Source organism: Kryptolebias marmoratus, linkage group LG4 (genome assembly GCF_001649575.2).
Source record: "Kryptolebias marmoratus isolate JLee-2015 linkage group LG4, ASM164957v2, whole genome shotgun sequence".
NCBI classification, from domain to species: Eukaryota; Metazoa; Chordata; class Actinopteri; order Cyprinodontiformes; family Rivulidae; genus Kryptolebias; species Kryptolebias marmoratus.
In genome coordinates, this window is record NC_051433.1 from 23,600,833 (window position 1) to 23,614,322 (window position 13,490).

The following is a 13,490-nucleotide window of genomic DNA, read 5'->3' on the forward strand; positions in this document are numbered from 1 at the left end:
ATCCTACTACATTTACAAAACCAATGTTTTGAGACTTACAACAGATCTTTTTCAGATAGTTATGAGTAGCTTCTTCTTGAAGTTTGTTACAAAGACCAACCAGCAGACTTTCGATCCTCTCTTCTGGCACTACTATTCTTAACACATCAAACTTGACAAACTGTTAACAAGATTGCTTAAAGTTTAATTAAAAGATCTATTAAACCCCCTCTAGTGTGCAAATAAACATCCATTTCTGACTCACAATAAAGCAGCTAAGAAGAGGAATAAATTAGTCTATAGAGTCCAATAAAAGTGACTTATTACAGGGTGTGTAATATGTTAACATCTGCCTTTTACAAAGTGTAGAGCACTAAGGAATGATGATAAGTGCCATGCAGCTCTGGATGATTCATGTGACATTCCACAAGTAGTGATTAGTGCCAAAATATGGTCCGCACAGGGAACTGAATGAAGCGCCGACGCCTATAACTCCAACTTTCGTAAGCATTATTTTTTTATGTAATAAAAACAAGTCTTTTAGATCCTTGGAAAATTAGCCCACAATTAGCTCTGCTAAAGACAGTCATGCTCGGATGCTGCACAAAGGGAGATTTACTGATGCAATAAAAAAATAATATTTGAAACAGAAATGTTTGTCTTTCTGATTCACTAAGTGTGTGTCATTTAAGCTTTTGTGTCACGTTCAAACTGCAAACTGTCATTTTCTGCAGAATAATAGATAAACTATGCCTTCACTGCAAACTCCCACACTGGAAAAAAACACCAAATTTGATTGCTTAACACTAACATTTATTGCTCTTGGTTGTACAGCTAATTCTTAAAAAGGTACCATGTTTTCCGCACTATAGGACGCACTGGATTATAAGGCGCACTGTCAATGAATGGTCCACTTTCAAACTTTTGTCATATATAAGGCGCACCGGACTAGAAGGCGCATTAAGCGAAACAAAAGAGCCCCCTGTCTTTTTGGAGCGCCAAGTATAAGCGCCTCCACCGCTCACTCAGGTCCGCGCGCCGTGCGTGGAGCCGTGCGACTATAACTGAGCCTTAATGCTGCAAGCAGTGCAGCTCGTGCAGCTAGTTTACAAAAGTCGTACTAAAACATTACGACTTCTTACATATATAAAGCACTCCAGATTACTAGGCGCACTGTCCTTTTCTTTGAGAAAATTTAAGGCTTTTAATTGCGCCTTATAGTCTGGAAAATACGGTAACTTGTTGAATAAATATAAACATATTTATATACATCCTAATTTTCCACCAAATGTATTGATTATTTCAGAGCTGAGCATTTATGTTGTTTCAATGGAACATTTTTGGTTGGCAAAATCATTCAGGCCAGACTCTTGGCTCTCATTTTAACTGGGTTGGCCGAACTCTAATTCTGATTAAACCGAGGTGACTTTTGCCAGGATCAACCCTCTCAGGCTCAAATTAAGTTTTAATAACAGGAAGAGGGGTTAATCATGTCAGTCTTGGGGTCTTTGTTAGATCCGTTTTCATTCATTTAACACGACCGATACAAGTAAGGCCAAGTACTTCTCCGTGCATCGAGAATATTGTTTGTTTCTCTGAAGTGTCACAGTCAGATTGAGTGAATTCAAACAAATCTGGCAGTACTTATTTAAAGAAAAACATTTACCAGTGAAAACTAACATGACCTACACAATTAAAAGATTGAGCTTTAGTGAATGTTGACCAAGCTCAGACATAGATTACTACAACATAATTGCTTCGTCTTGGAAAACAAAGAACTTCCATTTTTTTAATATTCTTCGAAAAGTTTTGTTTTCGTATACTAACACAGGTGCAGCGAATCAGACATGAAAAGATTTTCCCTTTCAGAGCCTCATGTTCTCAGCTTGGGGGATTGTGTAAGACATCTTGCGGTTTTACTGTAACTGTACACTGTAAACACATTAACCAAAAAGTCTAAATGCTGGACGTGTAGTAAATATTATTTCAAGCGTGTCTGGAAGACATAAAAATTGTTTATGACACAACTGAAGCAAGGAAGGAAATGGAAGTCATTTAGCCGTGATAGGCATAGTCCTGTAGTCACTGCTGCTTAAATAATAACTTCTAAAAAGGCTCAAAAACAAACACGGGCAAACACGCTGTCCAGGCTCAGACAGAAGTGGTCTGTAGGAGCAAAGGCAACTTTAATCTGGAACTGTTTACAATGGAAGGTAATATGAACACAGATGATTTATGTTGTGATGCGTTTCATTTGGATGTCAGAATTTTCAAGGTCCAAGTTGGAAAAATCAACTGGATCGCCTCCTGTAGTCACACCTCCATCTCCAAAAGTCCTTGACCCTGACCTCAGAATCCAATATGACTGCTATATGCTTTAAAAGTTGTAATAGCTGAAGTAATAAGTTTTTCATTTTTCCTTCTCACACATTGTGCTGTATTATCTTTATTAGGAAACATGTTGCTACAGTGAAAAAGCCATTGCTATCTGCTTGCATTGCTAATAATGGTTAGCATTGTCAAATCCTATTGGTTTTCCAAGTTGCAACTAAAATACAAGGTAGTCAGGTCATTTTGAAGGGATATTCAGTCAAATAAATAATTGTCAAGTTAGAGAGGATATACTGTAGATGTAGTTGGAGTGAGGACAGAGGACACAGAAGACAGCATTAGATGGAGGAAGAGAACAGCTGAAAAAAAAAACAAGTTAGTACCTTACCATTTCTTTGAGGTAAAAAAAATACCTGCGTGAAAGAAGCTAATAAGTAATATTAAACCTCTACACTTTTGCATGACACGTTTTGTCTAGATTATTGCTGTTTTCTCAACCAAACAACGTTTATGTTACTAACCAAATGTGTGTGTGCTGAGACCGATGGTACAGAGGCTCCTGAATGCATCAGTCTGCTGGGAGGTGAGTAAACTGCTGGCCCGATCAGTCTGCTGATCTCACAGCTCATAAGATACTAACTATTGGTAACTATTTGACAGAACATCACTTCAAAAATAACTAGACTATCCCTTTAGGTTAGGTGTGACGTCGTTACCAGATGACATCTGACTTAGATTTGTAGTTTACAGGGAGCTCGTGATAAACAATGATTAAAGTACAGAGGAATATCCAGTGCGTTATGTCCATGTACAGCTGATTATAACTGATTATCAGACATGGAAATTACATTTACTTACATTACTGTAATTAAGTAATAATATTGTACTTTTTAAGTAATTAAGATAAGTTAAGATAAGACTTTTTTTATCCCAAAGGAGATTTAGAAGTTGCAGAACACAATGTTAAGAAACAATAGAGATACAAAAAGACAACTATAAAGAAATAAAATGCAAGAAGGTAGTAAAAACATAATAACAATACTGAAAAACAATGAAATGGAAAAACAGTTTGACCTCCTGAGCCACTGCTGCTGTTCGTCCTGTAACCGGAGGGTTGCCGGTTTGAACCCCCGTTCCATCAGTCAGCCGTTGTCCTTCATCTTCCTCGCCTACCTGGTGGTGGTCAAAAGGTTCGGTGGTGCCGGTGTAAAGGCAGCCTCACCTGTAAGAAAGTAGCTAAGTAACTTTTACTCAAAGCGAATTTTGAATGACTTACCTTTTTACTTTTCCTTGAGTAGACTTTACTTGTACTTGAGCACAATTTCAACAGAGTAAGTGTCTTTTTACTTGAGTGTGTTATTTTAGTACATATTCCACCTCTGCTGATTCTACAACTATGAGCAGAAGATACATTTTCTACTCATTAAGATTTGACAAAAAAAAATTAACTCTGTGTCGGACCGGTAAATGTTCACCATTTCACTTTGCAGGAGATCATTTTGCATTCATGAGAACGTGTGTGGACTGCCAGACGGCTGTATCAGGTGGAGAACGTGTTGCTGTACATAATGAGTGGAACTATAATAACAGTGTGTTACACCTTTAGGTCATCTCCATAACCTCTTTTGTAAATAAGCCCTTGGCCGGTCTGTAATCACTTTTTGCTTCCTTGCAGTCACCGCAGCTGTGAACCACACAATACGTTCTCCAGTGATCCATGAAATCTATCAAACACCACCCATATACATATCCACACCCTTTACCTACCACCGAGGCTTACAATAAATGCCAGCCGCTGGTCATCAAACACTGCATTTACAAAATTAGATTAATTAAAAAGTTCCTGCTTGGAACAGAACCAGTCTGGGCTCTTTTTATTGGCTCTTAATTTGGGATACATCTTAGATTTTCCTTAACAATCCGAGTGTTACATTTCAATGCCAGACAAACACACACACACACACACACACAGGCAGTTACATGATCATTTGCCTTTTACGGTGATGAATAAAGATAATTATCTTCAGTTATCTGTTCAATAATCCTACAGTATACACATAAATTATATACACTCTGACCACAAAAAGTTAATTTATTTTGAAATTAAGATGTTTTGCTTCCCATTTCCTAAACAGTTGGTTTTTTTGGAGCACTGAGTAAAGTTTGAGTGAGAACCAGACTTGTTCCGTACTTCAGTATTCTTTGTAAATTAAGGTGTTAATAGTGTATAAGGGTAAACTCCATGACAGGTCCGTTGCTCTGATACCCTTGGTCATGAAATCCTTTGAACAAACGGGTTTTTCTCCCACCTGAAGGACATCACAGGACACCTGCTGGACCCCCTGCATTTCACCTACAGGGTAAACAGTTCAGTGGACAATGCCGTGAACGCGAGACTGCGTGACATCCTGCAACGCCCCAACCGCCTCGGAGTTATGTAAGGATCCCGTTTGTGGACTTTGGCTCTGGGCTCCGAGCTCAGTGTGTCCCGTGCCACCTGCCAGAGGACCACCAGCCTCCTGACAGACCGGAGACAGCAGGTGAGGATAGGAAAGGTCACTTCTGATACACGGACCATCTGCACAAGCCCTCCGCTCCCTCGGGTTGTGTCCTCTATCCATTACACTTTCCCCCCCATACGTCCCCCAATTTACACCTCATCACCCCCAGCTGTTGAAATTCTAAAGCTTGCAGATGACAATAAAAAGAAAATGCTGACGGGTCTGCATACCGAAGGAAGGTTGAGGCTGAGGACTGATGAGGATCTCAGGAGAGATCGTCAAAAGAGGCCCAGCAGAGGACGCGTTTCCTGCGACAACTGAGGACGTTTGGTCTGCGATCCAGTTCTACACAGCAGTGGGTGAACCGGTCCTGGGCTCCTCCATCGCGGTGCAGTCTGGAGCAGCCACCGAACAGGACAGGAGCAGACTGTAACGGACTGTAAGAACAGCAGAAACATCCATGGCCTGTTTAAACTCGTTTTTCTGGCAGGAGACACAGAACTGACCAAGACCAGCTGCAACAAGATCACTTTTTCTCCTCAAGGCATCATCCTTCTGAACTGACCTGTATGTTTGTACCTCTTGCTCTATCTAAACTATTGCACTGGACTAATTGATGCATTCTTCTTGTTTTTCTGCATTTTATGGACTCACCTTACGTATACCGTTTGTACAATGCGTCTATAAATGAGATTTTACTGTAATACTTGTGAGGCTCCACTTGCTGGAGCCCAATTCTTTCTGTGTTACACACTTGGCTAAGAAACAAGATTCTGTTGTAACACCCGATAAAGGTTTCTTCTAAATCGCCAACATCCTTTACCCTTTTTAAAGTAAAAACTGTGCAGGAAGACGAGAGCATGTTCACGATGGACTAAAAAGTAACGTCAGAGAAACTGGAAACGAGGCGGCCTTTTCCAAAGGCCTCTGCTTCCATCTGGTGGTGAAATTCTGGAACAGGCAGTCTCACAAAACAAACACTTGGAAAGATTACATATAAAAGAAAATTTATTAGCAATCACGGGGAGAGAATGCATGACATCTACTGGAGCACTTGTTTGAATAAAAATGCTAAACGTCTTATTTACAAAGTCTGCAACTGAATGTGAACAAGCCCAGCACATGCACATATAAATTGCAAGTAGGCTTTATTATTATTATTCCACAGCTTTCTGTAAAATGACCCACGCTGTCATCCGAGCGAACGGCCCCTCGCTGCTGCTGCTGCTGCAGTCACAACAATCAATATCCACAATTAGAACGACCTTTATCAGACACAGAATGACATGTTGGTAAACAGGGTGACCATGACGACATGCAGAAGTCTTGCAGGGACGTGATTCGACCCGCTCCAGAGAGACTCACACAAGCATAGAAAAGAAAGATTGATTGAGCTGCATCCACTAGGCGAGTAGTTAGTGGGTAAACCTTAGAAATCGTAGTCTTACCAATAAAAAGAAACACCACATACAGAGGAGACTGACTTGTTCTTGGACTGCTGAGGCTTTTCAAGCGTCCACCTCTTCAAAAGGAGTCCCCTGCAAGCTCGATCATCGTGACTGAACACTGGCTTCCTATCACCCAGCCCCGACAACTAAAACACATGTTGAGACAGACACCTGGGGGGGCGTTCAGGATCTTTTCCTGTTTTAAAAAGAAATCCCTAAACAACCTGAGAGTTGCAACCAGAATTAACCCCATCTTTCATAAAAAAAAGGTACAGAGAAGACTTAAAGGCTACAAGTGAAACAGCATTCAAATTACCCAGCAACCAAACACATTGTAACATTTTTCTCACTTGTTTATCGTACGTTACTTCATTCTTCCCCTTCGGTACGGTACTGTCCTTCTTTTAGGCGTTGTAATGCATTTACGTGATTACGGAACATAAACGAGATTGTCAAGTAGTGGCGTGAGGTGTAATTAAGGGATCTACGCGGCGGCTCTTCCGAGTCTTTGTGTAATTGTGGGTTAGAAACTTCATTGGGTAACAACCGTCTGATTGGGACACTCTCACAGTCAAAAGGCACTTAAAATTTTACTTGGGAATTTTTACCTCGAGACTCACCAGCCACTCAAAACTCTTACCGTCTAATAAGTTTTAAAGTTATATGTAAACTTGAGTCTGAGTCACTTAGTAACACAGACGCTTCCATGTGCCGACAAATAGAGATTATTAGGAAGCAAACGCGTTAACTGAAGAAATCCTCGTTTGCCAAATACCTGCTCAAAACTACAATTAAATAATGCTGACTGAATGTCTGAGAGGAAATAAAGCAGATGTTTGATTGTGGGATTAGAGGAGCTCCATCCTCATGTCAGGAAACAGCGAACTGCAGTACCATTAGATTCCTGGAAAGCATAAAAAACAACCAAAGAAAAGAAAGAAAGATACTTCTATGTGTACACAAACACAGAGCATGTCCATAACAATTACTGATAAGGCCTGACGCGTGTGAACAATCACTAACACTGTAGTGAGACTCCAGATGGTTGGGGTGATGGTAGTGCTGTACAGGAGGAGGGGGGCAACACATCTACGGTGGTGTGCGGGGTGAAGCAGGTGGTGGTGGCGGTAGTGAGCAGAGAGCTGGATTACGTCACAGAGGCAGTGCAAGGGATGCCTGTCGAGGACCCGTGACCAGAGTGGGGGGCTGAGGTCAGAGGAACGACTGGGCGGAGGAGGGCGGCCGGCTTCGCCTTCAGCTTCTCCGCGACTTTGAGTGCTGGATGAGCCACTGCAGTGTGATATCTGCGGGTGAGAAAGAAATATTTAATGATAATATTAGAGCGTTGGGAGGCAAAGACATTACTTCCTGGCTGACACCCCAGCGTGCTAAAAGGCGGGGGTTCTTGAAATGCATGGAATTTCATTTTTGCATTTTCCAGGTCGGGACAAACATGGAAAAATAAAAACAAAGTGTGGCAAAACATTAGTGATCCAGACTATAACCTTACTGCGTTTTCTGAAAACTACAAAGTAGGCATTTCAAGAAGTTGCTCAAACAAGCAGGGGCATTTTTCAGATTGAGCGTGTTTTAAAGGTTAACAGGGTCACCAGGATGTCTGCTTCTGGATCATATAGCATCGCGGCTGCAGACTTCCATAAAGAGAAATCAGAAACACAGATCGATCTTTGTTCTGAGACGCACTGTTTGGAATGTCAGCGACGAAAACGTAACATTATTTGTTTCGGCTCATGTATAAAAACTCAAAAAATAAGAAATTAAATCTGGTTTGCATGTAAAGGCGAGGAACATTTGTAAGATTCTGATCAGAAAGAATCTTTACATGTAATAAAAGTTTAAATAAACCAGTATATTTAGGTAAAAAAAAAAATCTTGCAGTAGGTAATTGTTTATCCTCACAAAATGCATTAAAAGATAAAGAAATTTAAAAAAAATAAAGAAAGTCCCTCTCACATTCACTCATTTTACATAAGCATACAGTTAAAAAAAACAGCACTATTGTACAAACATGTTAAGTTACAGTAAATTAAATGTTTTGATGTCCAAATGTGGTTCAAATATGGTCTGGAAGAGTCTGAAAGGTCAAATTAAACATGGGGAGGAGCCCTGTAAAGGGCTGTCTTTCACCCTATTGTTGAATGCCTTTAAAGTGGGGGACATTTTTTAGATTCTGTAAAAGTATTATTTGTTAGTTTGGGCCCTTTGCACCCCTCGGTGCTCTCCACTGCCTGTACAACGTATTAGATCAAGGCTGGAGCACAGTGAATTGGGAAAACATCCTTCAGTGTGAAGGCAATCATGATGCTCTGTGCTCTTAGAACTGATCAAATTCTGAAGATCTGATTCATTTCAAGAAGGCAAATGTTGCTCTGGAAGTAGGTCTAGTCTGACTTTATTGATGAGCGAATAATGGCTAGTTTGAGTGGATCCTTTTTGTAGATTTTAATCTCTGGAAAAACTACAAACTTCAAACTTTCACATTGGTTCATGCAGAAACTAGGATTTAAATCTTGACATCGCAGCTAGCTGCTGCTGCTGCTAGCGCTTACAAACAAACAAAAGGTTGTATGTAAGTTTTTCTAATCAAGTCTCCATCTACACTACTCTGAATATAGCTTTTAACATTTATCGTTTTCTCCATTTACATAAAAACAATAATTAAAAAAAGACTGAAATGCCTAGCTGTGCCACTAGGTGGAAACAACATCCACAATAACCACATTTCAAACTACAGAGAAAGAACATGCTCAGCAAAAACTATTGTAGCTGTTTTTTTAGTATATTAGTCATAATTTTCTTTCAGCTAATAACATTTCCAGCAACTGTTTTGTTTTCCTAATTTATTATGTAATTTACAAGCTGACATATTAAAGGAAGTAACACATGTTTACTCTACCTGGCTAACTGTTCACAACAGACTGAAGCTGAACTGATGCTTTTACAGAAGCTTCCTCCTGATTAAAAGATAATTTAATGGCTGGCTGGGCTGTGCTAGGCCTACATGGTCAATCTGATATTTACCAATGTTGTCTTTCTCTTTGCAGGAGACAGAGTAGCAGCAGATCTCTCTGTCCTGAATGGCAGACAGGTTCCTACAAAAAGCCAAAAAGGTGAATGAGATTCAACATTATTCTGTTAGAGAGCCAAAGGCTGCCTCTTCCTTAATTAAACTAAGGTTTGTTACGCACAAACACAAAATGAACACAAACATTTCTTACATTTTTTCAATAAGTTGCTTTTCATCAAGTGCGCTGGGTAAGTCGCGTTTGTTGCCGAGAACAAGAACCTGAAAAAAAAAAGTAAAAAAAAAGAGGGAAAAACAACATTTACTGATCGATTGCAGAAAAGTATCAGTTTTAGAACATTTTGATCAGCCATGGAAGAGTGATTATGTCGGGATAAAATTAACAGCCTGAGGATAGTGGTAAATCACAATCAGCCTCAAATTAATTGTGATAAATCTAAAATTTAATTGCTTAAATAAAAAACAAACACTGAGTCATCAACCCTGAACCACAGTGACTAATGCTGCAGTCATTGCCGATTCTGAGTTCAATCGCTGTTTGTGACTAAAGTCACCTGACCCGCAAATATTATACTGAGATCAGATCAGACACGCCAAGGGCTGCTGGGGGTTTTTTTTGTTCCAAAGATCATAAAGAGTCTCTTACAGGAATTCCTTGTAGCTGCGGTTTTTCTAAAAGGTTGTGCAGTTCGTTTCTGGAAGCTTCTATTTTCTCTCGGTCCGCCGCGTCCACCATGTAACTGCAACAAAGAAAACGGATAAACGAATCGGTTCGGGGTCGACTAAACGTGAAGCGCGTCAGGAAGTCGAACGATCAAAACATCAACGTTCAAGTGTCCAGAGAAGTGTCGACCAGCTTACACAATAGCATTGACTCCTCTGCAGTAGCGCTCCCACATGCTTCTGAAGCGAGGCTGTCCACCTATGTCCCATATCTGAACAACAAAAACACATCAGATCCACTCACAGATGCAGCATTCTTTGCAAACAGGTCGTTCCACTGTTGCTGCGCTGGAATGTGAGATATCTTTATCGAAAATAACCCCGGCAGAGCACATATAGCTGCTGAAAAGGGCTAATTTTGTTATCGGCTTACCTTTATTGTTACGTTGCCTTTAGTGACCTTCCGCATGTTGAAGCCGACCGTGGGAATCATATCTTCACTGAACTGTCCCGACTGCACGGGGCGAATAAAACAACAAAGGGCGACACATTAGTGAATGTCACATTCTGGTTCCATTCGGTTTGACGGCCACACAGGCACGTGAATCATATCTGTGCGTGAGTAAATTAAGATGTGATTTGATTATGATGCATCTCTCCCCCTCCCCCACCCCAGGGTGGATGAGAAACTCTTCGACCCCTCGAAGCACGATGAGCTGATTCGAGCGTCATCACGCAGTCCAGGTTCGAGGTTTTAGAAACGCTTTACAATTTGTTATTTGTAGGTGAAGGCTAAAGTACGCGTAGTATGAGATACAAGAACAGACGCTAAATAAAGACTTGCATTCCTTAAAGAAATACACATCGCCTGCTGCCTTTCATGCCAGAATTTGAAACTGAGATTGTCCTTTTTTTGAGGAACGAAGGACTTGTAGCCATTTTGGTCAAGCCTTGAAATCAGGGTTGCTCGCAATCTGTGATAACACGAGAGGATGTGTTGTGACCGACTTTGGCTACTCCCACATCAAATCTGAGCACCGCAGCTGTAAAACTGACTGAGTAGTAATCATTTTTTGTGTCTTTTAGGGTCGGTTGGCAGTGGCAACCATGTTAAATCGAGTTGACTCTAAAAATTCAGCTGAAGATGTACATCCAATGATTTCTTTCAGTTTCATTCAAATTCTTCTTTCATTATCATTGTCCACCTTTGCCTTTCAGCAGCGAGCTGCTGAAAGGGCCAAGAGTGTGCACTAAACTTTATAGACCAGAAGGCAAAAAAAAAAAAAAAGATTGGACCTTTACACATCTACAGAGCGGTCTGCACCTCTGCTGCTGCTGCTGCTGCTCTCTTCCTCTCTGTGCCGTCTGAGGGATCTGATCGTTTTGTTTCCGTCAGCACGTCGACTGCAGCTCAGACAGAAAGAGGCGAGACAGGTAACTCAGGTGGCTAAACTTATTTGGTCTCTTTAGTCCAGCTGCAATGCTCAGGATCCTCAAAACTCAGGAAAAATAAATAAATAAATGAAAATGTAACCTGACAAGTTTTGATGCCTCCAGTTTAAACAAACAGGAGGCTCCTAAAAGCTTTTGTTTACATCAGGGATCATCAGTCATCAATAAATTCTGACGTTCCCGTTTTGGGAACCAGTTCCACCGTTAGTCATACCGTCCAAAGCCAACAGCTGAGCCACATAGTTAGAAAAATATAGCTGTACGGTTTGGCTTGTGGGTTTTTAAATCGCAGGAAGCGGAGAACATTATTTCCTATAGAGGCAAATACTTTTTGTTTACTTGTCTTATTATCTCATAAAGGGGTTTAATAATAACAGCACTTAAGAAAAAGGTTAGTCCTGACGCTGTACACACATGCATTCGGGATGAACACTAAAGCTTTATGCACTGCAGTGTGTCGTGGACGTGCTTGTAACGCATTTTAAAGATGACATTTTTTAAAGGATTTGTGAAAGGTTCTGACTCCCATTTGGCCCGGGTCCAAACTAAACCAAGCCAACAGAGGCTGAGGAAGTGGAGGGGTAGGGTTTGTTCAGAATCACCACCCAGCATGTAGCCAGCACCACCAAGCTGAAAGAAACAGCTGCTCTTTGATAGAGATAACAGCCTGTGGGAACACTGGGTCTTCTTCAGCCTGGAACATGGCCAGCAGGCTGATTTAACCTCTCCTCTATAATCCCACTGGATTGCTCATTAGGTCCAAGAAAGACCCGGGTGTTATAAACAACTATTACAACTAAACTAAACAGCACCAGAACTACAGTAGTGCCTGAAAACACTGACTGAACAAAATAAAAAAATAAATAAACTAATATCCGGGAGGAGGAACAGCTTTGACAACATCCGCCTCAGAAAGACTATAAACAGAGCCTGATAAATGTACGACATTTACTCAAGGCCGTACGGAAACCCGCAGCTTATTACACCAGATATTTGTTATTTTCCACTCAGGAGAGCCGTGCGAGCTTCGTCTTCAGAGGACACCGTGTTGACAGCGCTGATGTTGACACACCGGGAGTTATTACAAACACGTCTGCTCACATGACCGCTCACACCGAGACACGTCCGTCCTCCCAGCAGCTAGCTTAAACAGCACGGCGACAACATTTATTTTTCCTGTTACCCAGAGACTAACCAGCTTTCTCCTCCCGACACAGAAAACATTTTGTGGCACAGAAAGCTTCCTCCACCTTTTTCCTGGCCGGTAGTAGCCTCAGCTGGGCCCTCTCTCTCTCTCTCTTTTTTTTTTTTTTGCTAGCGTTAGCTACTTACAGCAATTACGTTGACAAATGTGGTCTTTCCCGAGTACTGCAGGCCCACTAATGTCAGCTCCATCTCCTCCTTCCAAAAGAGCGACCTGAACCAGTCTAAGAGTCTGTTTATGAGGGCCAGCATCTTGGGTGTCGGAGTAGCCGCAGTCCCTGTGGCCGTCTGTCCGGGTGAGTGTAGTCAGGAAGCCGCTGGCTGCTTTGTCATTTCATCATGTGATCCGCTGGCAGACGTCCACGCCCTCTTCTTTTTTTCTCTTCTTCGGCTTTCTTTTTTGGCCGTTGGTAAACGACGACTTGGCGCATTACCGCCACCTGTTGGTAGGAAGTGTGAATTGCACATACAATCAAAAAACAAAACAAAAACAATTCGTTTCCTCTCAAACGAGTCTGTTTCAGATAATGCATTAAAGCCTGAAAAACTGTCATGTTTCAGTTATTTTATAATAACTGCATTGACTCAACCAATACAGCCAATCAGCTGAACTCTTTCTTTTCTGTATGTCTGGCAGCATAATAAAATATGCTCTTTAGTCTCAACTTTGCCACAGTATTTACATTTACCGGTGTAGGTTTCCCTACTCTTCTTCTTCTATGGTTTTTATTGAATGAATGGATCTGAATATGACCTTCTAGTGTCTGGATCAAGTTGTGTTACTTACAGTTCCAGGAAAAAAGTATTGTTTGTTCATTTCCTTCTTGCTTAGTTTCTGTTTGTGCAGAATATGAATTGTTCAAGTTA

General features: G+C 41.1%; 1 protein-coding gene across 1 annotated transcript; it reads right to left on the bottom strand.

Moving 5' to 3' along the window:
• Positions 1-5,801: 5,801 nt before the first annotated feature.
• arl8bb (ADP-ribosylation factor-like 8Bb) lies at positions 5,802-12,963 on the bottom strand. The gene is made up of 7 exons (XM_017430606.3): positions 12,753-12,963; positions 10,402-10,482; positions 10,167-10,240; positions 9,952-10,045; positions 9,499-9,566; positions 9,302-9,372; positions 5,802-7,563 (listed from the first exon to the last, which is right to left on the bottom strand). The coding sequence occupies exons 1-7, from the start codon at positions 12,873-12,875 to the stop codon at positions 7,514-7,516; spliced, it is 561 nt and encodes a 186-aa protein (XP_017286095.1). The 5' UTR covers positions 12,876-12,963; the 3' UTR covers positions 5,802-7,513.
• Between the last annotated feature and the right edge of the window lie 527 nt (positions 12,964-13,490).